The 27,028-nt window shown below is 43.3% G+C and overlaps 1 protein-coding gene across 3 annotated transcripts in view; it reads left to right on the top strand.

Moving 5' to 3' along the window:
* MTHFD1L (methylenetetrahydrofolate dehydrogenase (NADP+ dependent) 1 like) overlaps positions 1-27,028 on the top strand; it is a 204,545-nt gene that overhangs the window by 157,053 nt on the left and 20,464 nt on the right. Inside the window, exon 27 of one of the 3 annotated variants that reach the window (XM_082405464.1) lies at positions 7,414-17,803. The exons of the other annotated variants lie outside the window; for them this stretch is intronic. Coding sequence (XP_082261590.1) covers positions 7,414-7,476 — 63 coding nt within the window. The 3' untranslated portion in view covers positions 7,477-17,803. Of the gene's footprint in view, positions 1-7,413; positions 17,804-27,028 lie in introns of those variants that run through there. 3 annotated transcript variants of the gene reach the window in all.

Below are 27,028 nucleotides of genomic sequence, written 5' to 3'. Positions count from 1 at the left end.
CTCACATCCACAGCCTTGAAAGACCAGTTGTGGAAAGCCAGCATTCCGTCAGCCACAGCTCGTGTGTGTGTTCATGACCCCTAGTCCATCCCTCCATCCCTCTGCAACTCCTTGAGGCCTGACTAGTCGTTAGAAGATGAAGGTGTGAGCGGTCCTCGCGGGGTGGCCTCCGGCTGCCTGGGCTCCCTGAGGAGGTCCCCGTGCCTCCACCCCCGGGTGGAGCCGTAAGCAGCAGGGCCCCGTGGTAAAATCCTCCAAAACAACCGTGTGAGGAGCGAGGAAGGAAGAAGTTCCTGGAGGTCAGGAAGCATCACGTGGAGGCAGTGACCTGCGGTCTGCTTTCTGTGACAGAGCAGGAAGCCGCTGGTGTCCGGGGCAAACGCACCGCAGGAGGCCAGGATCGCCTAATAAGGGCTGGTATTTACTTTTACTTGACCCCGTCCGGGGCCCTGCCACAGTCTGTGAGAATGCTTGTAAGATTCATCATCCGTGTGGGAGACACAGTGTAGTAATTTCCTGCTGAGATGACCGAGGCAAAGGGGGATGGGGACACTGGGGTGACTGGCTCCTGCAGGTGGGAAAATTCTAGCCTGATGAATCACCCTGACTCAACACGGGCTTATGTGAGCGCCTCTGAAGCACACATCCGTCTCTCCCCTCCAGGAAAAAAGCCCAGACTGAGACCTCAAAATCAGAAAGCCCTTCAGTTTTGCTGCCTTGCTCGTTCATTCATTCATGCATTCATTTATACCTGTCGGGTGGGAGGTGCTGTAAACCACCTGGAGGTGAACAAGCTCCAGTCCTCTCCTGAGGGGCCTTATGGCAGATGCTGGCAAATAAAATCGTACACGTGCAGAACACCGTGGGCTTTATAGCAAAGGAGAAATCCCTTACGGTGTGTCCTCAGGGGAGGCCCGTCCTCCTGGCTACCTCGTAGGTCTAAAAGTGGAGGATCTCAACATAAGCATGTCCCTCCTCAAACAAACATCTCCAGCTTTGCTGACTTTGGGAGATCGCACGGTGAAGTGCTGGAGAGTTCGGTGTTTTCCCCTCCAGGTTTAGTTTTCTAAATATTTACTTTTACCTTCCATCCTTACTTATAGGCCAGAGTTTTCTACCACTGAATGATTTCATCATGTGTTATTTAGTTACTGCTTTAATTGGAGTTGATCACCAATTTGTGACCTCCAGTTGGTGTAGACACTTTACCAGTACATTTCACTTCCTGGTGCTGTTTTTTATGGAAGCACCCAGTCGTACATGGGTTCCTCAGCTAGGGCCATCTAAGACCTTTGCCCCATCCTTAGGTGCACTGGCAGTGTTTTCTATCTCATTTTTCCTTCCTAAAATATCTTCATTCCTACTAAGCTCCGTGTGTATCCTTGCCTCTCTTTAATGACATTATTCTTGTATATTCTTTCCATCGTATTATTGAAAGCTACAAAAGAGTATAAAATCCTTGACCAACACACCACCACTTAGTACATCTCCTTGTAAGAAATAGTTTAGCAAATCCAGATCTTTGATGTGGGGAGAAAAGAGCAGGCGGTTTTTAAGATTTTCCAACCCTATATTCTACAGATTACCCTGTTAAGTTTCCAAAAATTCTTTCAAAGCTTATGGTTTAGAGTGCTCAATAAATCTCGTAACTTATAAAACTTCTCCAAAACAATCTCATTCCCCACCCCTTCCCCAATTTAGTAGGTGGTCTTTGTCTGGTGGTCCCATTGCTTTGGTATTGTCTTTAGGTTTTTGTAATTTATCAGGGCTGTTTAATCATTTGACATAAATTTCATGACATAAAAACATTAATATGTAAGCAAAGTTTATGAAATTATATTATTGGGAAGTAAATTACATTCCATATAGAAAAGACTAAAAAGACACCAAAATGTTGACAGGGGGCTGTGATATTATGAACAGCTTCTTTTCTTTACTTTTCTGCTTATTTCAAATTACTGCATCAAGTATATGTCACTTTCATAACATGAAAATACAATAAATAGAGAAATGGTAAACTGAAAGTACTTGGGGAAATGTTTAGCCAGGGCCAGTTAGTTGCAAGGGAGTCAGAGTACACGTATGGCAGGCGGAATTAGGCTGGTAGAATCATCTTGCCCTTCCTGGCTGTCTTGTAGTGTTTTAACACCTGAAAATTGGGACACCAAAGAATGGACAAAAGAGCTGGAATGTTCCTCTAAGAAGTGCACTCCTGAGTATGGTTTGTCGAGTCTTGTCAGATGTTTGCTGGCCCCAAATTCTGTTAAGGAAATGCAAGATCGTTTTTTGCATGTTAATTTGTTTTCTTGTGGGGCTTCCTCATAGAGTGACGTGTTGTCAGAACAGTTGGCTTGGAGAGGTGTCCAACCAAGTGTGAATTCCTAGCAGAAGTCCATTTGAAGGTAGTTTTTGGTGTATCGGACTATTTTCCTTTGATATCACTTTGAGGCAATGAGATTGGCTCCTTAGAAGAACTTAGAAGTCCTCTTGAATATGAAGTCTTCTTTATTGACAAACTTAGGACATAAAATTAGGACCAAATGGTTATTAAGGACAAGAATATGAGCTGGAATCTTGGGCTTAAGCCATCCTGCAGTTTACCCTGAAGGGATTAAGACTTCCTACAGCGTTTACATGGTGTTCAGTGCCAGTTAGAGCCTTTCTGGGGGACACAGTGGCTACTTGAAACTGTAGAGAGAATCCTAGTGCTTTGGCCTCACAGACCAATGGGGAGAGAGAAGCATCTAGGCTGGGGGCTGTAAGATGCAGTGCGTCAGAGCTCCGAGTCCGTCTGGAGCAGTGATTCTCACTGGGCAGTTCCCCTCTCCCTTCCTACACCCTTCACTTTGGTCCCTGTGCTCTTTCTGGAGCAGACTGTGTGATCCTGGGCACTGAATATGTGTACATGCCATGATTGGTCTGGGCTGGCCCCATCAGAGCACGGAAATCTGTCCAAGGAAAGGGGACTGAAAAATCAGTAAAACAAGCAGCTCATTGAACGAGCAAACAGGCCCTGGTGTGGCCTTCATTTCCACTCTGTGACCTGACCTGGCCACATCTCTACCCAGGTGCCCCACTGACAACCTCGCTTGGCTTGACCCTGGAAAGCAGGAAACTGCTGGAGCGTGTTTGGGAAATCAGTGATGTCATCCACAGCGAATGCTGGGTGGAGAGTTACTGGTCTGCGGGGAACGGGGGCCAGTGAAAGAGCAAGCTGGGGCCCCACCCAGCCAAGTCATTGCCGTTTTCTTTCTCACATTTCAGTTAAGCTCACTTTGTTTTCCGTTCTCCTCCCTCTCCTGTAAAAGTATGTACTGAATGTTTTGTTTCCGCTGCATCTGATTCAGGTCGTGATGAAGTTATTCTGCAGCTCAGTGGGGAGGTGTTTTCTTCCTGGCACACCGACCCTACTCAGGGATGCATAGTCATAAACTCGGTCCACCTGGTTAGGCATGAATTAATTCAGACCTTGTAGGTTTCAACCCAATGCACTACTCCTCACATTTTCCAGAGATTCATGGCCAGGTACACACACTCACTCCTCAAGCTGCCTTTATTTTTTTTAATAAATTTATTTATTTATTTTATATTTGGCTGCGTTGGGTCTTCATTGCTGAGCGAGGGCTTTCTCTAGTTGCAGAGAGGGGGCTACTCTTGGTTGCGGTGCGCAGGCTTCTCACTGGGTGGCTTCTCTTGTTGCAGAGCCCGGGCTCTCGGCGTGCGAGCTTCAGTAGTTGTGGCGCGTGGGCTCAGTAGTTGTGGCTCGCGGCCTCTAGAGCATGGGCTCAGTAGTTGTGGCGCACGGGCTCTAGAGCGCAGGCTCAGTAGCTGTGGCTCGCGGGCTCTAGAGCACAGGCTCAGTAGTTGTGGCACACCAGCTTAGCTGCTCCGCGGCACGTGGGATCTTCCCGGACCAGGGCTCGAACCCGTGTCCCCTGCATTGGCAGGTGGAGTCTTCACCACTGCGCCACCAGGGAAGTCCCCCCAAGCTGCCTTTAAATGAGATGGCTAAGCAGTCGTGTTGTAAAGAGCTTCCCATCCTATGAGATCACACAGAAGGTCTGTCGGAAGCTCAGTATTGGGCATATTTCCTGCAAAATAATCCACTCCTCCTCTCTCCTTTCCCTCACTCTCCTCTTGCCTTACTTTCCCCACACACACACCACCCACCCCCCGACAAATAAAGAAACTCTTAGCTTATTTTTTAAAAGTCTCTGCAAGTAGCCTTCCTAACTCCCATGTTCCCTGGCCCCAGTTAAACCGACACCTGAAATCTCTGTGATTAGTTTGAAATAATCCAGACTCACTGCACAAATGGCCGCAAGCCTCCCCTCCCCATCTGGCCTCACTTTCTTTGTATCGCTGTGTCCTTTCACCCCATTCGTGGGGACCTGGTCGGGTTCCTCTTCTCCACCCAGCTTGGGTCTCTCTCCCACTAGTCTTCTTATCTCTACATCAGAATTTCCTGCTTTCTTCCAAACGTGACCTTCCTCTGGAGCAGGCACCCCTCGCTTCCTCTTATCCTGACGTGGCTGCAGCAAGTGACCCAGTTGCTTTGTGACCATGCCCCCTTCCCGGTGTCCAGAGGAGAGGCACACGTGTGTCTGTCTCCAGCAGGAGAGAACTCGTCACTGCCTTTTCAGTATGGCATGTTTCAGCGAAAGGAAAGTGACCAGCAGCATTCTCGATTTCCAGAAACTGTTTATCAGATTGATGACACACAGGAAGCTTTGTGACTCAGGAAAATGTTTGCCCCTCTGCCACATACTGTTATCTAGGTCTAATCCATTTGTTTCAAGGACGTTTTCTCCCTGAGTTTGATGCTAATGTTTTTTTTTTTAAATAATGTGGGTTTTTACATTTTATTTATTTTTATTTTTTGCTTCGTTGGGTCTTCGTTGCTGCGCGCGGGCTTTCTCTAGTTGCGGCGAGCGGGGGCTACTCTCCGTTGCAATGCAAGGGCTTCTCATCGCTGTGGCTTCTCTTGTTACGGAGCACGGGCTCTAGGCACGCAGGCTTCAATAGTTGTGGCACGCGGGCTCAGTAGTTGTGGCTTGTGGGCTCTAGAGCGCAAGCTCAGTAGTTGTGGCACATGGGCTTAGTTGCTCTGTGGCATGTGGGATCTTGCCAGACCAGGGCTCGAACCCGTGTTCCCTGCACTGGCAGGTGGATTCTCAACCACTGCGCCACCAGGGAAGCCCAATGCTAATATATTTTTAGCATAAATATAAAATTACTTCAAATGAACTCAGCCTCAGCCAGGGAAACGTGCTGAGTAATAACGTTACCAGATATTTTTATTATTGAGTTAATTTTTTTTAAATTGGGTTAAATTTGTAACCTACCACTATTAATCCCTATGTGTAGGCTCTGTCTTTCCTATTTTCTGTGAACCTAGAGAAGGGTACTTGTGATGCTTAAGTGTCCACCCCTATCATCAGGATATTGACCTTTTGTTTTCTCTAGGGATTGATGAAATTGGCCCATTCCTCTTCCACTTCCATCTCTAGCCTACTTGTTTCCTGCCACATTTAGTAGTTTGGATTCAGAGCATAAAATTGCCAATCAAGATATACACAAGTCAGAAAGACATCCATAGAAGTATCTGGTACTCAGGGCACTTCTCTTTATTCTCCACCTCTTTGTTGCATTCGTTTACTTTGTTATCCTAGTCTTTACTAAGAGGCATATAGTTGGAAGCAGCTAAGCAGTTTAAGAAAGGGAAATAAAATTAATACAAACCAAAATACCAGCTTTCAAATTAAATAACTGCGCCACCCTTAGAGTCAGTTTGAGCATTTGGTGGGAATGAATGAATAGGAAGAAAAGCTAGATTTAGAAGAAAAATATGGCACTTTCAAACTGGGATTGTAATTTGAGGGAGGAATATAGTTGATATTATCTGGAACTCATAGCAGTTCACAGGCTTAACTACGTATGTGTTCATCAAAGTATCCTCCCATGGACATCAGATTAAATGTCAAAATAAAAATAGTATATGTCCCTGTAAAACATTTGTGGTATACTGCTTTTGGAAAAGTTGGTTCCCCCCTGCTGTTTTCTGGGTATCATTGAAAATTCAAAACATTTTATACCAGTGACTATAGCCAGATCTAATTAAATCAGGGAACAAGTATAAAGTAGGTATTAGAGAAATAATTTATGTTGGGTTAAGTGATCAAACGGAGGTATTTATATATATAGTCCCTGGAAGACCCAGAATGAAAATTCATAGCCACATTGCCACCCTTCTGTAAGGATTTCCAGGGGTGCCTGCATTACGTATGTGCCCTTGGCCAGTCTGCTGAGGGGGAAACCTAGGGCTAAGAATACAAGCTGAATCCATAGTGTATGTCAGTCTCCTGTTTGAGACTTAAGCCAACCCCAAGAATCAGCTCTGGGGAGTGTGAAGCCTGTGAAAGTCACTGGGTGACCGCCGTGCTTCTTTGTACCTTCCAAAATCCATCATCCAGTTCTCAAATTTATCCGCGTTTCTTCTCTGAAGACATATTTACTCACTCCAGAACCTGCCCCCAGGACTGGCATTGTGACCCCCTACTCACCTCCCAACACTGCATTTCTCCCTCAAGCACACCTCTGCTTTTGTGCTGCCAGCTCTACCCAGCTAAGATCTCTTGCACTTATTTCCTTTGGGTGTCCTGTCCTTTATCAAGTCGCCTTGCCCAGTGTCTCCTGTTAATCCAGGCCTCCCCAGGGTAGAGACCCTGCCTTTGGTTCCCTTGATCTGTCCACACTGGGGAGTCCAGTGTAGAACATAGGGCTGAGCCAACCCAATGTGAGGGGGTCAGCCAACTGCGCGGAGGGCACGGGGATCCTTAAGGTGTCCTCTGCCGATGTGACCTCACAGTATCAGGATCTCCACTCAAGTCCCAGTCTAGAAAAGCACATCTTGTAAGAAACTAAGAGGACAGGCTCAAATGCCCACCTATCTTATCTGCTCGTAACTCCAGCCTTTCGGGGTCAGTGCTGTAGCCCTTCTTTTCAAACCAGTTACTGACCAGCAAGGCTATAAAACCAGGTCTAAATATATTTTTCTTAACGTGTTTAGATATGGACTTATAGATCGAATATCCCATCAAGCTGTATCACTTGGCATATGGCCGTTTGTGTGGAAACTGCTTGTTAATGAATCTCAGCCCTCATTTCAGTGGGAATAATAATAGCAGTAATAATAATAATAATAAATAATAGCTGTTATGACTACAGGCCAGACACTCTTCCCAATGCTTTAAATAGATTAACTCATTCATTACTCCTCGTACCAGCCCTGTGAGCCGAGTTAGTGATAAGTGGCCAAGGAGGGTTCTAGCGCTCCATGAATATTAAGGCTTATGAGATCTTTGCACAAGAATAACTTAAATTTTGATCATCTTGATATTTTCTTCTCAGTAGGTCAGTCAGTGTGTATTCCCGGTGCTGTGTGTGCTACACGCTGAGACATATAACAAAGCATAAAAGGTGGCGCCACCCTCCAGGGACAGCAGGTGCTTGGATAATAGAGCATCAACACCAGGAAATTACAGCAAATGGTTTGTGCAGTTTGCTCGCCACAAGGAAGGCGTAAATGATCCATGCAGTAAAACCTCGAAGAAAACCAAGACCACAGTGGGTCTTTGCGTAGGCTGGGAAGGTTGGTTAGAGACTGGGGCCTTGAGTGACATACTGGGGCATACCAGGACGTTTGAGATTTTGTGGGTGGAGGACCACCTGGCATCAATCACCTGAAGGAAGTAGAGACAGGTCAGGAGCCCTTGAGTGCATGTGGTAGGCCCAGGATGGGGGCAGTAATGGTAGAAATGGAGAGGATGGTGTGTGGCCGGGAGACCACTAGGAGTCACAGAAACCGAACATGGATGGAATATGAGGAGGGGGTCCAGGGTGACTCCCGACGACCTGGAAGGAAGGGCTCACGAAGAGCAAGCTGGTGTCTCAGTGGAGGTGACTGGGAGCACCATGTTGTTTGCGGTGCCTGTTGCATTTCCCTGTCAAGTCATCCATCAGCCAGTTAGAAATTCGTTTTTGGAGCTCAGGAGAGAGGCCAGAGCAAAAACATGGAGACTTTTTTTACATTCGGGTGATACACAGTCTCCAAGTTCCCTTCCAATTCAAAACATTGTTGCGTGTCTGATATCCACTATGCACTGGGTGACGGAGACGGGAAAGACCCAATCCCTGCCCTGGACGCTTAGTGCTGACAGACTAATAGATCCAAGCAAAGTGTTGAAGGTGCCGGGTTGTAGGGAGACACGAGGAAGGGGTGCTCGCTTCTCCCGAGGGAAAGGACAGCCGTGCAGAGAACCTGCCTGGAAGTGCCCTGGGTGTCCTGAAAAAGGGCAGCGTTTAGGGGGGAATCATTCCAGACAGAGCAGTGGGCAGGAACCTGACTGCAGAGGGCCTTAGACCCTGTAGTTAGGAGTTGAACTTGACCCTGAAGGCAGTGGGAGGGAGCCCTTAACCAATGGAAGGATGTAATAAGACCATTCCAAGGCCTCCGCCTTGACAGCTCCAGGGGGCTCTTCACAGCAGTAAGTGTGAGTGGTTGTCCCTGGGCATGGGCAGGGCCACCTCCTGCATGGCCACAACACAAGGTCTCTGGGTCATTCTCTATTGCCTTTGAGGCAGAAAAACAAAACTTCCAGCAGTTTCCCTTGCCCAGGCTGGTGAGCCCTGTTCCAGGATGGACCTTGTACTAGGTAAACAGGAAAGCCAGAAGTGTCAAAACGGGCAGCTCCAGGCTGTGTCTGGGGACAAATGAGTTGTTTCTGCACTCTATGTGGTCGCCTGTAGTGAAGTACTATTTCTGTGTCCATTTAGTCATTAAGCCTCAATAATTTGGTTTCTGAATGGACCGTGATTTGCTGCAGGTCAGAGGCTTTTAAAGTTGTTTCAAGCTACATTACACAAATAAAGAGAATTCTCCTAAAAATAAAGGAAGTAATCTCTTCTCTGTCTGAGACACCATGCATAATTTGTCGAACTTGCACAAATATTTCCAGCCCATTAGAATCCTCTATTTTCAGCGTGTTTGTGGCATTATCACAATTATTGTAAGCCCATGGGGACCAGTAACCTGGGTTTCCACTATCTTTGCTCTTTCTTTTTATGGAGTGGTTCAGTCTGCTTACAGGTGGCAAAGAGTTAACTTGTCGTCAAAGCTATAAAATCACAATGATATGTGAAAAGTTCTCCCTGAAGTGTAAATCCCAAGTACTTGCTCATATTAAGAGACAGTTTTTTGTTTGGGCCTGAAAATAATTATAACAAGGACTCTTCTGCAAAAGGTCGGTTCTCCAAGTTGCATACGGTCGGTCCACCTCCCAGGTCCGTGATGTGGTTGGCGTTCCCTCCAAAGTTTATAAAATAATGAATTTAGTAAATGACTCATTTGTAGTCCTTTATGCCATCTAAAACCCATTTATTTAAAGAAATAGTTTTCACATGGGTAAAAATCATTGCATAGGTAGCCGTAAGTTCTTTATTATTTACAATAACCACAACTGACTTCTTTTTTTTTTTTTTGAAGTTGTTTTGACAGCCAGAGGTTGTTATTTTAATTTTGATAAGTTTGTCCAAAAGAATGGAATGTGCTCCATTTTAGAGATGGAAAAGTTTGGGCAGGGAGAGAGGAGAGAGGCACCACCTAACAATGGGATTCCAAAAGGAGATCTATTTGACTTCTTTGAAGTGCTTTTAGTTTTCATTTGAGGCATAAATTGGAACCTGCTATCTTTCTTTGGAGTAGAATGCATTACAGACAGAAAAAATATATATATCGCTGCAAACACATCACTGGAAAAAGAACGGAAGATTTCAGGAAGAAGAAGAATGTTAAGTGTATGGATTAGAATTTCAGACAGAGTCTTCTTGTCTTTGGACAATAAATAGTTAATGGTACATGGAAACCCTGATGGGGAATCTCTGCAGCACTGAAAACAGAAATGCCCATAAATCCCTCTTTAGCACTTCCTTGTGATCACACATTCAAGCTGAGGACAAGGGTGGAATGTCCAGTTCATCTCAAGTGCACCGGGCTACTCTGCATCTTACCCTGACATCCTGTCCTCCTTCCTGTGTTATCAACATGCAGGCACTGCTCTCTGTGTGTTATTAAACACAAACAAACAAAAACTCTGTCTACGGTAGTCCTGTACGTTTTCACAGATCTTCTATTGTGATTTTATTTCTTCCGTATCTTCTCTGTTGAGCACATAAGCTCACATCTTTCTAGCCCCCAAAATAATCCATTCTTTTCCCCCAGATGCAATGTGTGATGCGAAAAGGAATCATTGAAAGGAGGGTTAAAGATACTAATGTCTGGATAGTTTCAGGACCAGAATGTTGTCTCTAAATATATACAGCGGCTATATGCTTATAATGTTTAATGACTTGGAGAAATAACTGGTTTGTTTAGTGGGAAAATAAATGGGATTCATAGACTATAATGTCAACAGTGTAAAAATGCATAGAAAAAGCAAGTAGAAACAAAGGGATGTTTACTTAAATTACAATGATAAAAATTAAAACTGTAGGGCTTCCCCGGTGACGCAGTGGTTAAGAATCCGCCTGCCAATGCAGGGGACACGGGTTCGAGCCCTGGTCCAGGAAGATCCCACATGCCACGGAGCAACTAAGCCTGTGCGCCACAACTACTGAGCCTGCGCTCTAGAGCCCGTGAGCCACAACTGCTGAGCCTGCATGCCACAACTATTGAAGCCCGCGTGCCTAGAGCACATGCTCTGCAACAAGAGAAGCCACCGCAATGAGAAGACCGCGCACTGCAGAGAAGAGTAGCCCCCGCTCGCAGCAGCTAGAGAAAGACCGCACAGCTACGAAGACCCAGCGCAGCCAAAAATAAATAAATAAAAATAAATAAATTTATTTTTAAAAAAAATTAAAACTGTAATCAGCACTAACATCAGAGCCAGACAGCGTTTTCAGCAGTATATATCAACTCATTTAATGCTCACTGCCCCCTTCCAGGTAGGTAACATCACTGCCCTTGTTTACACAGAGGGAAACCGAGGACAGAGACATTAAGTAAATTGCCCTGATCCTGGAGCCAGTAAGTAGTAAAACCATGATTCAACCCCATCATTGCCTCCTCAGAAATATTATATCATCTTTCTGCTGATTATATGGTCTTATTTTCACATCCTATCCATTACTGGACATGAGCCTTGATTCTGGTAGCTGTCCAATTAGAAAGAGTGGCTTCAAACGATCTATTCTAAAACTAATCCCATTATGTGAGAAGATGGTATCCAGAACCTTATTGCTTGATAGCCGTTAATTCCATTCTAGCTTTAAAGTTGTAGTAACTTAGGATAAACTGTCTAACTAAACTTTTGGTTGCTTAGCAGAAAGCTGTGTTGCTCAAAGGTAAATTTTTCATTGTGACATGTTGAGATTTTTCAACCAGGCTTTCCTGGTTGAAACTATTGCCTTGAGTATCTTCTAAATCAGAATAATGTCACCTATTTTTTTTTTTTTTGGTGTGGATCTTGGTGTTTCTGTCACCCATTAATTAATGTGCTTTAAAAGGTTAAAGAGGTCCAGAATTGTTTTCTACTGGCCTCTTTCTCTCTTTGGGATAGGTTGGTCATCTCTTTAGGTGAGAGACTTGATTTGGTTCCTTAATTTCACAAAAGTATTATCAACCCTACCAGCCCAATGATTGATCTGCTAGGCCGTAGGAACCTGCTCAGCCAGCGTGATAGAATAGAGTCAGTCCCTGCTGTCACTGGAGATTATAACCCTGACCTGTCGGCTGCCAGGCCCAGCGCTTGGCACACAGTAGGTTCTAGTTACTGAATGAATTTCTTCCGATCATAAGTGACAGTAGTATTTTGGGGTTATTTACTTTGTTTTCTGTGCTGCTTTCCCAAGGGAATGAAAATACCTTTTCAAGACACATCGTTGGCCTGAGTGCCTGAGTGTTCTCCCCTTTTTCTTGGGTTGTCAAGAAGCTCTAAAACTAATAAACAGCTCAGTTCTAATAATTGTAGGATGCCTGGACCACACACCTACTTTCTAACAGGATCTTGACGTTTATTCAGTGTATATTTTCCTGATTTCTGTCAATCTATTTCTTAAACTTTATTTTAAAGTAAGCCTCCTTAAGTTGTTTGCTGAAAACCTCCACCTTCTGAAACCAGACTTCAGAAGATTAGGGGGCAAAGTCGAAATAAAGATACCACCCAGAATGCTCCAAGGCTAGAGAGATCTAGACTTTCCAACACACACACACACACACACACACACGCACACTCATACAATATGTATACAATAAAATGTGTTCCTACCATGTCTTTCTCAATTCAGACACTGCCCAGAATAGTCTTACCTTTGAGGAAAGCAGTACACAAAATCCTTATTTTCATTGCCATTCAGGGACAGCCCATGGCTTATAGATTAGCGGTTTCAATTTCTTCTTTCCTTGTTTCATTTCCGTACCCAGTAAGAGCTTAAGCTGATTTACCGCACTGACGTTTTAATGAAATATAAATAGCTTCACAGAGAGACAAGAAAGATATGTATCTAATGCAGCTTGAGACTCTGGGAAGGTCAGGACCATGTTGGGTTTCGTAAAGGAGCAGGAAGTATGGAGGCACTGATTCTTGGGGTCTGTCACATCCATTTTTGGCCTTTGGTGGAGGCTGCTTTTCTGATCCTGCAGAAGCTTGTTGGTACTCTTTGCAGAAATGTGCTATTTGCTTGCTTTTAAGGATGACCTACAGGCTGACAGCCAGCAAGAATCATGAACTGCATTATACACTTGCAAATTCTTCAGTGAGATCGATGATAATTAGCCTACAGAAGCCCATTTAACCCTCAAGATAGAGCTGTACCATGAAAATTATGCTTTGTGGGGTACGTGTAATTTGTCCCCCACCTCCCCAGAAGGGAGAGCCACGGCTCACGCACATCCCCAACCCTGTGCCTGCAGCAAGGCCCTGGTCCCCTCCTTTCCAAGGACTCCTGCCCCCGTCTGCATGGCTGGGCATGGCCTGGCCAAGTGAGTTGTCTAAGAGCATCTGCAGGTGTGGACCATGGGTTGTTTTTACTGTTTTCACTTATTTGATGACACTTGAACCAATATTGCGCCTTTCTCAAAACTTTGGAAGGAATTTTTTTTTTTTTTTTTTCACCAGAAGTGAGACAGCATCAGGATGAAGGGCAGGATGGTGCCGTGGTGAGCACCCTAGATAAGGCATTGCCACATCTCGACTTAAAGTCTTGCCTCTGCCACAGGCCAAGGCCCTTCACCTCGCTGATGGGATGATGGCCTCTGGTCTCTGTCAGCTCCAAGGCACTGTAGTCCTAAACTGGATGTTGATTGGGTTTTTTGTAAAATCAGAGTATACAATTTGAGCATGTCCTTCTCTTTTGTGAGAAACGACAAGTACTAAATGATGCAAATGTTCTAAAAGCTATCAGGTACTTACCTAAGTATTAAGGCCCTTCTCTTACCATTTTGTTAAATAATTTTTATTCCTGAAAACTAACCGAGATATTAAGTATTCTTGCTAATCAAAGCACATAGATTGGCATTTGCCAGAGCAGTTTCTCAAGTTTACCTGACCCTGCACTTCAAACACTCAGCCTGGAGGTTGGCTGTGCTCTCTGTCCTGAGGCCATGTGTACAGATCATCCATGAGATGGTAAGGAAGGGCTCTTCCTCGGCACGTTGCGTAATGCACCGGGGAGTCATCAATTTCATTTACAGGTAAGTCAGTGTTTCCAATGGATTTTGGCTTTGCTTGGTTCCAAATTCAAATCCTTCATATACTGTAGGAAGGGAACAGTAGAGACTTGAAGATGGACATTAGGATTTAAGTGAAGGGCAAGGCAAGCCACGGTCAGCAAGCGGATATCTCTAAGATAAACAGCACTGAATTTGTGGGAAGCAATTCAGAGAAATCTGCTGAAAACACTTCAGTTAATATTTGCATAGTAAAGAATCATATGCATTGCCCCGGGGTGGGTTATGGCCAGAAGGTAGAGGACCACATGGGTCTGAGAAAAGGGAGCTCTGGAGAAGACGATTTTATTGTCATCACCAGGAGAGTCCCGGGCAGAGAGTTCTGTCCTTGGCAGTGACTAATCCTCTTCCTTTAGATGCACTTCAGATACTCAAGCTAATGGTGATGATTCATCAGGGCATTCGAGCTTAATGAATGCATCACTGTGCGACCACACAAATGCCTTATTTCTGATTCACTCATACAATATTTATTGAAGAGTGCCGTGCACTAGGCCATGAGAAGAAAAACAAACAAAACAACAAAAGGACTGGGCCTTGCCCTCATGGAGTTCACAGGCTAGTGAGGGGCAGCAGTTAAATATATTAACACCTAAAAGAGCCGAGAGCTCTTTCCTTCCGAGAGACAGAGGGATGCAGAGGTGCCCCAGGGCCCATGCGAGCCGATGGCACTGGGAGCTGGCAGGGTTGGGGAGCTCAGGCTGGGCGTGGGGTTGCCTCATCCCACTTGTGAGGGATGAGAAGAGGCTAGTCAGGTGACGTGGGGCAGGAAAAGAGCAATACATACAGCATCAAGGTGAGACAGAACGTGGTCCTGTGGTGATGGTGCGTGCAGGCAACGAGAGATGTGGAAGGAGCGCGCGCAGTGACACTGGGCAGGAAGCTAAGGCCCAGCTCATGCGAGGCCTTGAGGGTCAAGCTCAGGAAGCAGAACTTAATTCTGCAGGACCTGTGGATTTTAAGCAGAGCAATGTCATCACTGTGTTCACAGTTTAGAGCCATCTGGAGAGTAGTTGGAGAGAAAGGAGACTACAGGCATGAATACCTAGTTAGGAGGTGGTAGTACTGATAGTTAGGAAGGCAAGAAACGCACCGCCTAGCCTGCAGCAGAGCCAGTGAAGGTGGAGGAGGACGTGGGTACCAGAGGGATTATGGGGGTAGAATGAGCTGGACTCAATAAGCAGGATAGGGGAGGAGAGACTTCAGAAATGGCTCAAATGTCTGACTTGTTCCCCAGGTGGGTCTGGTTGTCATTTACTTAGATAAGCAAAAAAGGAGGAAAAACCAATTTTAGGAGGCAAATAATTGTGCTGGGGGAACCCAGACCACCCCCAGTGATTCACTAGAGGGACTCAGCATATAGTCGTACTCACAGTTACAATTTATTACAGCAAAAGGATACAAAGCAAAATCAGCTAAGGGAAAAGGCACGTGGGGTGAAGTCCAGAGGAACGTAGGCACCCTCTGCCTGGCACTCACCGAATTCCAGACTCCCACAAGAGAAGCAGGTGTTCAGTATAAACCCTTTCAAAAGCCAAGTTCCCAGACACCAGCCTTGCAAACAGGTCTAAGGGTAGTTTTCTCTCTTCCGCACAATAGTGAATTCCGTTTTGAACATTCTGAGTCTGAAGCATTTGTCGTAAGTTCAAGTGAAGATGTCCACTGGGCAATTGGTTATTGGGTCTAGGGTTCGATAAAGAGATCTGGGCTATAAATGAAATGCTCTGGAGTCATTAGCACTACTAAAACCAGCGTCACACAGAGAGGAAGCCCATCCCTGGATGTCTCCCAACCACCGTGCTGGAGATCGTCCAGTTCAACTCTCTCATTATATAAATGAGGAAACTAGGACCCTACTATGGGGCTTGCCTGCGCTTTTTTCTGTTTCATGTCTGTTGCTCTTTCCATCACTCTGCAGTGCCTTCTCAAAATGGCTAAGTCATACCTCACCCAAAATGAATAAAATGGGATTTAGATTATAAAACAGACTTTGTAAGTTTGCTTAATGCAACTTACTTCACAGTGAATCCTTGGACCCAAAAAAGTCGAGTTGATCACATCGAGGCCTCCACACGGAAGAAATTTCTAAGCAGCCGCTAAGTCAACCATTCATGGTCAATCCTTCTGGATTATCAACGGGCAGTAAATTATTAGGACCTTTCCCATCTCTTTCCTCTTGTGTCCATTCAACAAATTTTTGTGTTTCCACTTTGTTTGCCACTAGGAATAAAAAGGTAAATGTGGCAAAGTCTTTGCCTTCACGAACTTATTCCCTAGGGTCAGGAAAGAGAAAAACACAATATATTAGGGGTGTGTCAGGGGCAAGAGTGTAGGCAGGGTGACCTCTTGGATACGGGAAATGAAAAGAAGTCAAACTCAAAACATGTTAGTTTTTTGCTTGAAGCTCTGATAAAGGATAAACTGGAACTTGAAAACTGTCAAATGAGGTTGCTGCATATTTTCTTAGTTTTGGATTTCATTCCTGGGTGGCCTTAAACTTGGATAGACAAGTACTAGAAAGCAATGTGACTGTAGTTCTGTAAGACATCCATTTAACTCAACACATGTAAGTCGGCTTTGGTCTTAGAAGTTAACTTTGGTGCCTAAACAGGTAACCTCCTCTGATGCCCCCTCGAGCCCTTTTATGGCTAGATTGAATGCATTCCATGTGTTTGCTGCTTCTTGTGTGATTATTAATAGTCAATTTTGTATTATTCTAAGTTGTCTCAGGGGATATCATGTAATATGTACAGAGTCAAACTTAATGGTAGAATGTCGATTTTAAAATAAGTTGCGGGCCATTTGTATAGTCTCAAAATGCATATTAAAAAAGAAACAAAATATTTTCCTCTCGAATCTTTATTCCTATCTCAGCTTCATTTACTGCCTCATTTGTCATCTAAACAGTCTTTGTTCTTTCAGCTTTCAAACATAATTAACTGATGGTGTGCAGCGTAGCATAAGAAAAAGACTGAATATTTTGTAAGATGAGTAATCAGGTCAAACACCCATCTTTCTTTTCTTTTATACTTTACCAACAAATATGTCTTATGTGGATGTAAGGGCAGTTTGCTTATTTCCCTGTTCAGAATTTTTGTGCTTTTAGCATAATGTTTCCTTTCCATTAAGCTAGCCAAATATAATATTGACAAATTCATGGAGCCTTCCATCTGATACTGTTGTAAACTTATGCAAATATATTTAGACAGTTAAGCGAATAGGATAATTAAAAAGCCAGATGTCAAGAATGGGAAGTGGCAATGTCCATCACGTTATCTGGGCTCAAGCTGGAAGTTAATGAAGTGTTTGAAAATATACCTTCAAAACCAAAGACTTGAATTTGTGCTCCAATTTTTTTTTCAAGAGGGCAATAATTTGAATAAAACGCAGTGTAATATTATAGTTGTTGCAGGGAGTTATGAGTATTTCTGGGAGTGTTCGTTTCCAGCACATGCTACTTAGAATTTGAAAAGATATTCAGTGTCTCTTTGTCATGAATCTTTCCACTGGGACCAGGCCACTCCTGGATGAACTCACAGATTGAGAGTTTCTCAAAATACATAATCAAATTGTTGGTCTTAAAAATATACTATTTTAAAGTCTTGAAAAATCAAAGAATGAAAATAAGGTTAATATTTGGCAAAAACAGTCAATTTGAGGAGTTGTCTCTTTCAAAACTCTGATTTCACTTACAGAGTTCGCTTCCAAAAAAATTCACTTCGCATGTCATAAATTAAAATTGTTTCTCTTTATGCCATTCCTTAAATTCCTGATAAATTTCCTTGAAGTGTTAAATTGTTTTTAACTTGTTGGGAATAGAGGTTTGGTAGGTTTGGGGTTTTTAAGTGCGATTTAGTGAAGACTGGTTTAATACTCACCATAGTTCCAAACAAAAACCTTAAAATATTAAACAAAATCATAGCTTATAACTTTTCAAGGTAGCAAATGTTTGCTAATCTTGAAAAATGTGTTAATGGTCGTAAATGACCTCCTGCACATTTCTTTACACTTTTGGACCTCTGGTGTGGTTTAATTTAGGAGCGTCTGCAGCACCACTCCCATCTCACAGCCACGGGTAGGGGCGCCTGTGAGCAAAGGAAGGGCTGCTCACGCACGCGGTTGAGCACAGACGTGCCGACCCTTGTTCTACGGGAAGAGACGGCCTGCCTGGGACTCGGGCCACCGTGGCTTCACCTCCCAGTGCTCTCCCACGTCCCCCACAGGGCCCGCCCCACCGAACAGCCCCTTCTCCAGGCTGGGGGCCTAGGCAGGGGCTCCTGGCCAGCGAAGTCTGACCCTCACTGTGCTCGTCAAAACTCGCTTTTCATGGCAGTAAGAGAAACTCAACTCAAGTGTATACAAAAAGAAGAACTGACCCAGATAACGAAGTTCTAGGATTGTCTGGCTTTAGCCACTGCTGCCTTCTGGCTTCTGCTGTCCGTTTCTCAGCCCTGCCTCTCTGGAAGGGATGCCCTCCATATCACAAAGTGACCTACTTCCAACGTGAAACCCTCTTTCCCAGAGGAAGACGAACCTTGTCTCTCCCACCAACTGCCTATTGGTACGGTTGACCCTTGAGCAACACCAGGCTTAGGGGCGCCAGCTTCAGCACAGTGGCAAATGCACGTATAGCTTGTAGTGGGCCCTCTGTGTCTGCAGTTTCACATCCACAGAGTCAGCCAGCCACGGGTTGTGTAGTCCTGTACCATTTACTATTGAAAAACAGCCCTGTATAGGTGGGCCTGCTGCAGTTCAAACCCGTGTCGTTCAAGGGTCAGCTGTATTCAGGAATCCCCTGACGGCCCTGTTTGCCACACATCCCCATCCCGACCCACCAGCGTGTCCAGCCAGGGAGTGACTGTCATGCCCATCCTGTGGGCGAGGCAGAGGCAGACCCCCCTGCACCACATGGAGCTGCCCCTACGGTTACCGAAAAGCCGGGGTAAGAGTGCCGGTCAGGCACGACCCCCAAAGGCTACTGCTCAGACTGTGCGTGGTCTGTAGAGTGAATAAATCGTGTCTCCCATGGGCCAAAACTACCGTTTGTTTAATTATAGATAGAGGTTGGCATGGATGAAATACAAAGTCATTTAAAAACATAACTCTCAATTTATAGTCGCTCCTTCTCATTATGCATTTTCATGTTGAATGGACTGTACCCCATGGGAACCATTTTGTACTTCAAAGAGAGGTCTCCATACTCACAGCGATTGGGTAGCATTGGGTTTTTTTTAAATAAAGCTTTGGCTTGAAAAGAACCACAGGAAAAGTGCGTTGGGCCTTAGTCTGCTGCTCGCCTTTCCCCAGAGTGCATCCTTTTTGTGATACTTGAGCCCGCCATCCTCACCAACCCCCCCTAACCGCGTCCCCTCAAACTTGAGGTTTCTCATCTTATTCCTGCAGAATTTCTACAGTTATTCATCGCATTCCTCTCCTGTTCAGCTCATTAAAGCAGTGTGTGTAGGTCTTCGTAGTCCACATTAGTGTTAAAGACGTATCAATTTGATTATTATAAAATCAAATTATATTAGTTTGATCAGTTTAAAATATCAATATTTATTTAAGCAGTTCTTTACATCGTAATTTTTGTTAAGCTCATAAATAATAGATACCAGCTTATGACACTGGAAATAAGATTGCGTGTTAATAAAGTTTAAGGTGGGTAACGTATATACACACACATATTTCCATGTACTGATGAAGTGAAATCTCTCAAACCCAGTGACCCAGGCTTACCATGTGGTTGACTCTTCTCCAGGAATTGGAACACGGTGGCCGCTTGCCAGCTTGGCATCACCACTGATTCCTTTTCTTTCTGCCAATGTTGTGCGGACACCAGCCAAATGAACTCTCCCGTCCCGTGTATCGCATGTGGACTTCTGGTGCATGTAAACCATGGACGCTTATTCTTGACTGCATGTCTGTAACTCAGTGAGGCTCTAAGGGAGACGCAGGAGGACTTGAAAGGAGCATTTGAATAACAAGTTTATTTTCAGGGATGGCAACATAAAAGAGATGAGAAATGCTAATAAACACGCAACACAATTCCAGTTAACCCCATTGGCAAGAGAGGAGGCTTTGGGTAAACAAACCAAAATAACAGCTAGAATTCAGATCTGATAACTGTGTTTTGATTAAGTCAAAAGATGGCAAAAGATCGTTTTTGCTACTCCTCCTACTGCAGCAACAGAGGCTCACCTCCCCGACCGCACCGAAGTGGAAACACCACATTGTGATTCTGCGGGGACCTGGTGCATTTTGCCCAGTGACCCATCAAGAGGAACTTGAGCCAAGATCTTATCAGTGATTGAGATGGAGACACCTTAGGGTTTTCCAGTATCGTTTTTCACTTTTTCTTCTTCGACATGGTTATTAACGCTACCAGATCTTTCAAATCCTGAGGTATTTTCTTGTGGCTCCAAGTAGCTGCTACGGGTTAGGTTCTTGAACTGAGGGTCCAGTTACAACATCCATATGCTTCCCAGCCCACTCTCTGACCTTCATTCCTTTTCAGTACTTTTTCAGACTTTTTAATGTTTCCATCCACTAATCCCAGGAGACTCAATATTGTGAACCCTCAGCCCAGTTCTTTCTTTTCCAAAAGTTAAATAGAAATTAAGCTTGATATGGATTGCATAACTTTTTTAAGTTAAAAATCCTTTGCTCACAACCTAAGACAGTGAATCTTGACAGCATGTAAATGCTAAAAATTTAAGAACTTCCTTAGGTAGGCCAGAACCTTACCACTTCCTCCTGCACTTAGTGGTGTCAGCAATGATGCATCTGCAGGAGGGATCGTCAGTGTCCTTAAGAATAATATCAGTACTTGTCCACAGCCTTATTTCTTTTGAACTCTGCTCCATTTCTCTGAAGCACTGATCACAGGATCCAGCTTTGATTCCTTTCGTGTGGACTTGTGCCAGTTTGCCTGATTTCATTAAGTTTTTGGAAAGGGCTAAAACTATGGTATCGTTTCATTGCAATCCTCACATCAATCATAATTTGGGATGGTCTTGGTGAAAGATGAGGAATTCAGACTGGGAGGCTGGAGCAGGCTGGTCTAGTGGTGAGGGGCTGGGGTACGGGGAATAATGATTGCATGTTCCAACTCCAGGCACCTCTACCTCAGGGTTTTTTAGTTGTGGCTTCACTCCAAAATGATTGCAGTTATAAGGCCCATACCCAGGTATATAGAAACCATGCAATTTTTTAAAAAAAATTTTAATGAAGTATAGTTGATTTACAATGTTAGTTTCAGGTGTACAGCACAGTGATTCAGTTATATAGAGAGATATATATATAGATTATATATATATGTTCTTTTCCCATACAGATTATTACAAAATATTGAGATATTGTGTATGGTTCTCTGTGCTATACAGTAGGCCCTTGTTGGTTATATAGTAGTGTGTATATGTTAATCCCAACCTCCTAATTTATGAAATCATGCCTTTTTTTTTTTTCAGGCGGGGGGCTGTGTTGGGTCTTCATTGCAGTGCACGGGCTTCTCCTTGTGGTGGCTTCTCTTGTTGCGGAGCATGGGCTCTAGGCACACAGGCTTCAGTAGTTGTGACTCGCGGGCTCTAGAATGCAGGCTCAGTACTTGTGGCGCACGGGCTTAGTTGGTCCACGGCATGTGGGATCTTCCCAGACCAGGGATCAAACCAGTGTCCCCTGCACTGGCAGGCGGATTCTTAACCACTGTGCCACCAGGGAAGTCCATGCCAGTTTTAATTAGGCACTTATCCTCTCTCTCTCTCTTTTTTTTTTTGAATGGGGACCCCCTGATCTTCCAGGTTTACAGCCAGGAATGGTAAGGTATAGCCAAGGATAAGCAAGTTACTCCCTTGCTGACTTGATAGGCCAGAGGACTTTTAGATGATGGCTGTTCATCACAGAAGCTAAATACCATAAATTCTAGCTTACTCCGTGTTTTTTCCCTTTACTACTCTTCACCCTTGACCAAATTTTCCATTGTATTGTTTTCCTGTTGCAATCCTCTCCTCTGGATTTATAACTTTTCATCTTAGGAAAGTGCCCCTCCCCCCCCCCCCTTACCCCCCATTATTAGCTAAACCACTTTGCTATGGCAACTTTATTTTGTCCAGTGGGCCTCAGTGTTTCTTTTCTACGAGTGTCCTTGGTTCTATTTAACTGCCTGTCCAGGGATCACTTTCCCTCTTAAGGTCCCTCTGGTGACCCTCTTGTCTCAGAGCCCATCTGGGCCTTTGGTGCCACTTGCCCATCAATCCACATTACCAGGACCAGGTCTAAAAGGACATCAGCAAGTACTAGATCACCGCAGCTACAATTTCAGAGTTCTCAGATCATTGATTCCTCAACAAGTCTCATCGATACATTGAACATGCCATAGAACCTGTGTTTTCTCTTTCAGTGCATAGTAGAACACTACCTCTTCAATATCAGTGATACACAGAGGACCTGGTTGGTCAGTAAGAGTTCATCCTTTCAGCCTTCAGATGACACACAGATAGATAGGCTTACCACCTCTAACCCAAGTAGAACAGAAGGTTTTGCCCTCTGGTGCAGCATGTCACATCTCTAAGAACTCAGGTGTTTTCCCAATCAAAGAAAAGTAGACTTCAGGGAAGCTCCCTGGGGTTCCAGTGGTTAGGACTCAGCATTTGACTGCCATGGTCAGTCCCTGGTCGAGGAACTAAGATCCCGCAAGCCACATGGCACAGCCAAAAAAGAAAAAGAAAAGAAAATTAGACTTCAAGTAACACGTTTATCTAGAATCTACAAATTAGGTGTTATGAATTTTATTCTGCAAATGAGAACTCCATGAATTACAATCTTTGAAGTAGATTCTAAGTAAAAAATACTATAACATCCTACCACTAAGCATCTTTTAAACTGAGAATGACTGTCCCCCAGCAGTCTCCCAAAACATTGAGAATATGCCAGGTTAGTGCCCTTGACCTTTCACTTTTGGAAAATGTGTTCTGTTGAACCAGTAATCTAGATTCAAACACCATCACCCGCCTCTGTCTTTTCAGTTGACACCTCTACTTTACTAGTTATAAAATGTTTTTGGTGTCTTTAGGGAAAGTTAAAGAATATCCACAATCAAATTCTTCATCTCTCTTGGTTTTCATTAAATCCTTTTGTCTGTGACATTGTCTTTTAAAACAGAGATCAACAAACATTTTCTGTAAAGGGCCAGAGAGTAAATATTTTAGGTGTTGCAGCCCAAACAGCCTCTGTCCTCACTACTCAACTCTGCTGTTACAGCACAAAAGCAATCACAGACAATATACAAATGAGTGTGTTCCAATAAAACTTTATTTATAAAACTAGACAGCTGGCCTGATGTATGGTGTATGGGCTATAGTTTTCCAACCTGTGATTTAGAAGAAAGGAGAGGTCCATGAAATTTCCTGTTTGAGTAATAAGGCACACAGAACTGTCTCAGGACCGCCTAACCTCTTTCCCATTGGGAACTGTTTTGGGTTTCCCAATGTCCCTAAGTACTGGTGTGAATGAAATGAAAAGGGCTGAGATGCTGTTCCCTGAGGCAGATAGCCAGCCCTATTCCTTTCCCCCATGGAAATCCCCATGGGCTGCAGGGAGGGGAAACAGCTGGTCTGGGAGCACCCAGCCAGCCCCAGTTTATAGAAGGAATTCAAAGCCCTGCTTTAGGTCACTTTGCCTCAACTCTGAAATATAACAACATATGAAATATAAATATTATTTGTACACTTGCCACGTCTAGTAGACGTAAGTGCTTGAAATTAAATTTTCATAGAAAATTACATCATGATAGGTAGAATGGTTGTGGAGGTGGGGATAGAAGGTGGAGGAAGTAGAAATTGGAAGGTGAGATTGTAGTCAGAAAGGGACACCACACAAAGCTGGCAGACGTGTGGTACTGACGGAACTGTTTTCGGATGTAAAGTGCATCCACATTGATGCTTTGTGTTATTTATGTGCAAGTACATGAAAAATTCAGGCTTTATTGGCTGGGTGTCTGTGGGAAAATAGCTGATGGACTGATGGTATCACTCTCCTTCAACACGCTAGAGAATTACTCAGACACTCATCAGATGCCTGGGCCACATATTTATTTGAAAACGTGCCATCATGGGAAGCTTTCATTCACCAAGGTCACTGAGAGGGCAGCAGAGGGAGGCCTACTGAACTTCAAATGGTTCTTGCCGCTTGTGTCAGTAGCAAAGCAATGAAGGAAGGATCTGACTTGCCAAAAGAAGAAAAGTTCAGAGAAAACTGACTTTGTTTTGATTGAGAAAAGCAGATAGCTGAGCAGCAAGTATTCTCTTTTTTATTCCTGTTTTTCAGTTTATAAACATAAACAAAATGTGTATTACCTTATTCCTAGTCATTTCTACAATTTTCTCTATTTTTTTTCTATTAGTATAATTTTATTCTTGGACTACTTATTTTAAAATCAAATTCTGTCATTATATGTAATAATATGTTTCCAATAACCTTGCTCTTTAATTAGGTACACTGAGTGGTGTAATCTTTAAAACCTCCATCAAAGGGAACAGTGCATAGCTCCCACACAGGGCCAAGAAGGTCTTGCCTCAGTAGTAGGGGAAAAAGTAATCCTAGACTAAACACAGTTCTGGTCCCACCCAACAAAGCTTTAAAAGAAAAACCCCCCAAAATCAAGTTGTTTCCAAGTAACTAAACTGTATCCCAGGACAGAGTATAAAATATTTATAAATACAAAAAATACAGTATGAAAAAAGATAAGATGTCTGACATCCAATTCAAAATTAGCAGGCATGTAAACAAGCAGGAAAATACAACCTATAATGAAAAAAATCAACCAAAATTAATGCTTAAATGACACAGATAATAGAATTAGGAGACAGGGACATTAAAACAGTTATGACATTTTTTTTTTATGTTCATGAAACTAGAGGAAAGAAGAAAAGATTAGTTAACTTGAAGACATGATGATAGAGACTATCCAAAATGAAGCAGGAAAAGGCTGAAAAAAAATGAAAAGAGCAATCAGTGAGCTAGAGTCCCATAGGAGAGAAAGGAGAGAACTGAAAATATTTTAAGATATAAAGGCTAAATTTTTTTCTAATTTTATGGAAACTACAAACCCACAGATTCAAGAAGCTTCAGGGAATCCCAAGTACAAGAAATGTGAAGAAAATTAGAGCTAGTCACGTCTTAATCAAATTGCTTAAAACCAGTGATAAAGAGAAAATGTTAAAGGACAAAAGACTTTATATACAGAGGAACAAAGATAAATTGACAGCTGATTTCTTGTCAGAAACAATGCAAACTGGAAGACAGTGGGGCAACATCTTTAAAGTACTGAAAGAAAATTCTCCACCTAGAATTCTCTACCCATTTAAAATGTCTTTCAAAAACTAAGCTGAAAAAAATAATTTTTCAGACAAGTAAAAGCTGAAAGAATTTATCATTAGCCAACCTGAAGTATAAGAAATGATAAAAGAAGTCCTTCTGCAGAATGAAAATTATACCAGGCAGAAACCTGGATCTACTCAAAGGAATGAAGAGGACCATGAAATAGTAACTACGTGGGTAAACACAAAGATTTTTTTTAAATTTTTATTTATTCATTTATTTATTTATTCATTCATTTATGGCTGTGTTGGGTCTTCGTTTCTGTGCGAGGGCTTTCTCTAGTTGCGGCAAGCGGGGGCCACTCTTCATCACGGTGCACGGGCCTCTCACTGTAGCGGCCTCTCTTGTTGCGGAGCACAGGCTCCAGACGTGCAGGCTCAGTAACTGTGGCTCACGGGCCCATTTGCTCCGCGGCATGTGGGATCTTCCCAGACCAGGGCTCGAACCCGTGTCCCCTGCATTGGCAGGCAGATTCTCAACCACTGCGCCACCAGGGAAGCCCAAACACAAAGATTTTTGAAGTCTCTATGAAAGTTAAGTGACTCTATAAAGCAAAAATAATAGAAATGTAATGCAGGGTTTCTACAATACATGGAAACAAAATAAATTACAGCAACAGCTCAAAGCCTAGGAGGAGAGAAATGGCCCTATATTTTTTTTTTAGATTCTTACACTGTATGTGGGGGAGTAAAATATCACTTGAAGGTAGACTGAAAAGTTAAATGTGTATCATAAGGCCTTCCCTGGTGGCACCGTGGTTAAGAATCTGCCTGCCAATGCAGGGGACGTGGGTTTGAGCCCTGGTCTGGGAAGATCCCACATGCCACGGAGCAGCTAAGCCCGTGTGCCACAACTACCGAGCCTGTGTTCTAGAGCCCACGAGCCACAACTACTGAAGCCCACGCACCTAGAGCCCACGCTCTGCAACGAGAGAAGCCCGCACACAGCAACGAAGACCCAACGCAGCCAAAAATAAATAAATTTTTTTTTAAAAATGTTTATCATAAACACTAAGGAAACCAGTAAAATAACACCAAGAGTTATAGTTAATAAAACAACAAAGAAATAAAATGAAATCATTAAAAATGGTCTATCCAAAGAAAGCTGAAAAAGGAGAAAAAGAACAAAGAATAGATAGGACAGAGAGAAAAAGAATAGCAAGACAGTAGATTTAAACCCAGCCATATCAGTAATCACATTACATGTAAATGGTCTAAATATCCAAATTAAAAGACAGAGATTGTCAGATTGGCTAAAAATGCAAGATGCAGCTATATGCTGCCAACAAGAAACCCACTTTAAATATAAAGACATTAGTAAGTTAAAGGAAACAGGCTGGGAAAATGCTAATAGCGATCAAAAGAAAGCTGGATTGGTGTCAGAATAGAACTAGAGCAAATAATATTAACAAAGATAAAGAGGGTTGTTTCATATTTGTAAAGGGGCCATTTCATCTACAGGACATAACAATCCTAAGTGTTTATGCATCTAATAACAAACCTTCAACGTAGACGAAGGAAAACTACAAGGAAAAAGAGACAAAGCCAGAAATACAGTAAGAGATTTTAAAACCCTTCTCAGAACAAATAAACAGAAAGTTAATAAGGATATTAGAAGACTTGAACAGCACTATAATCCAACTTGACCTAACTGGATTAAAAGAACACTCTACCTAACAATAGCAGAATACACATCCTTTTCAAATGCAAACAGAATATTTACCAAATAGACCATATTCTGGGCCACAAATTAATTTTCAGTAAATGTTGAAGGATTCAAGTCATACAAAATATCTTCTTTAACCAGAGTGGAATTAAATTAGAGATCAACACTGAAAGACATTTGGAAAAACCCCAAATATTTGGAAACTAA

Source organism: Balaenoptera borealis (assembly GCF_965194805.1).
Source record: "Balaenoptera borealis genome assembly, chromosome: 9".
NCBI lineage: Eukaryota > Metazoa > Chordata > Mammalia > Artiodactyla > Balaenopteridae > Balaenoptera > Balaenoptera borealis.
This window is presented reverse-complemented; position numbering and strand designations above follow the sequence as displayed.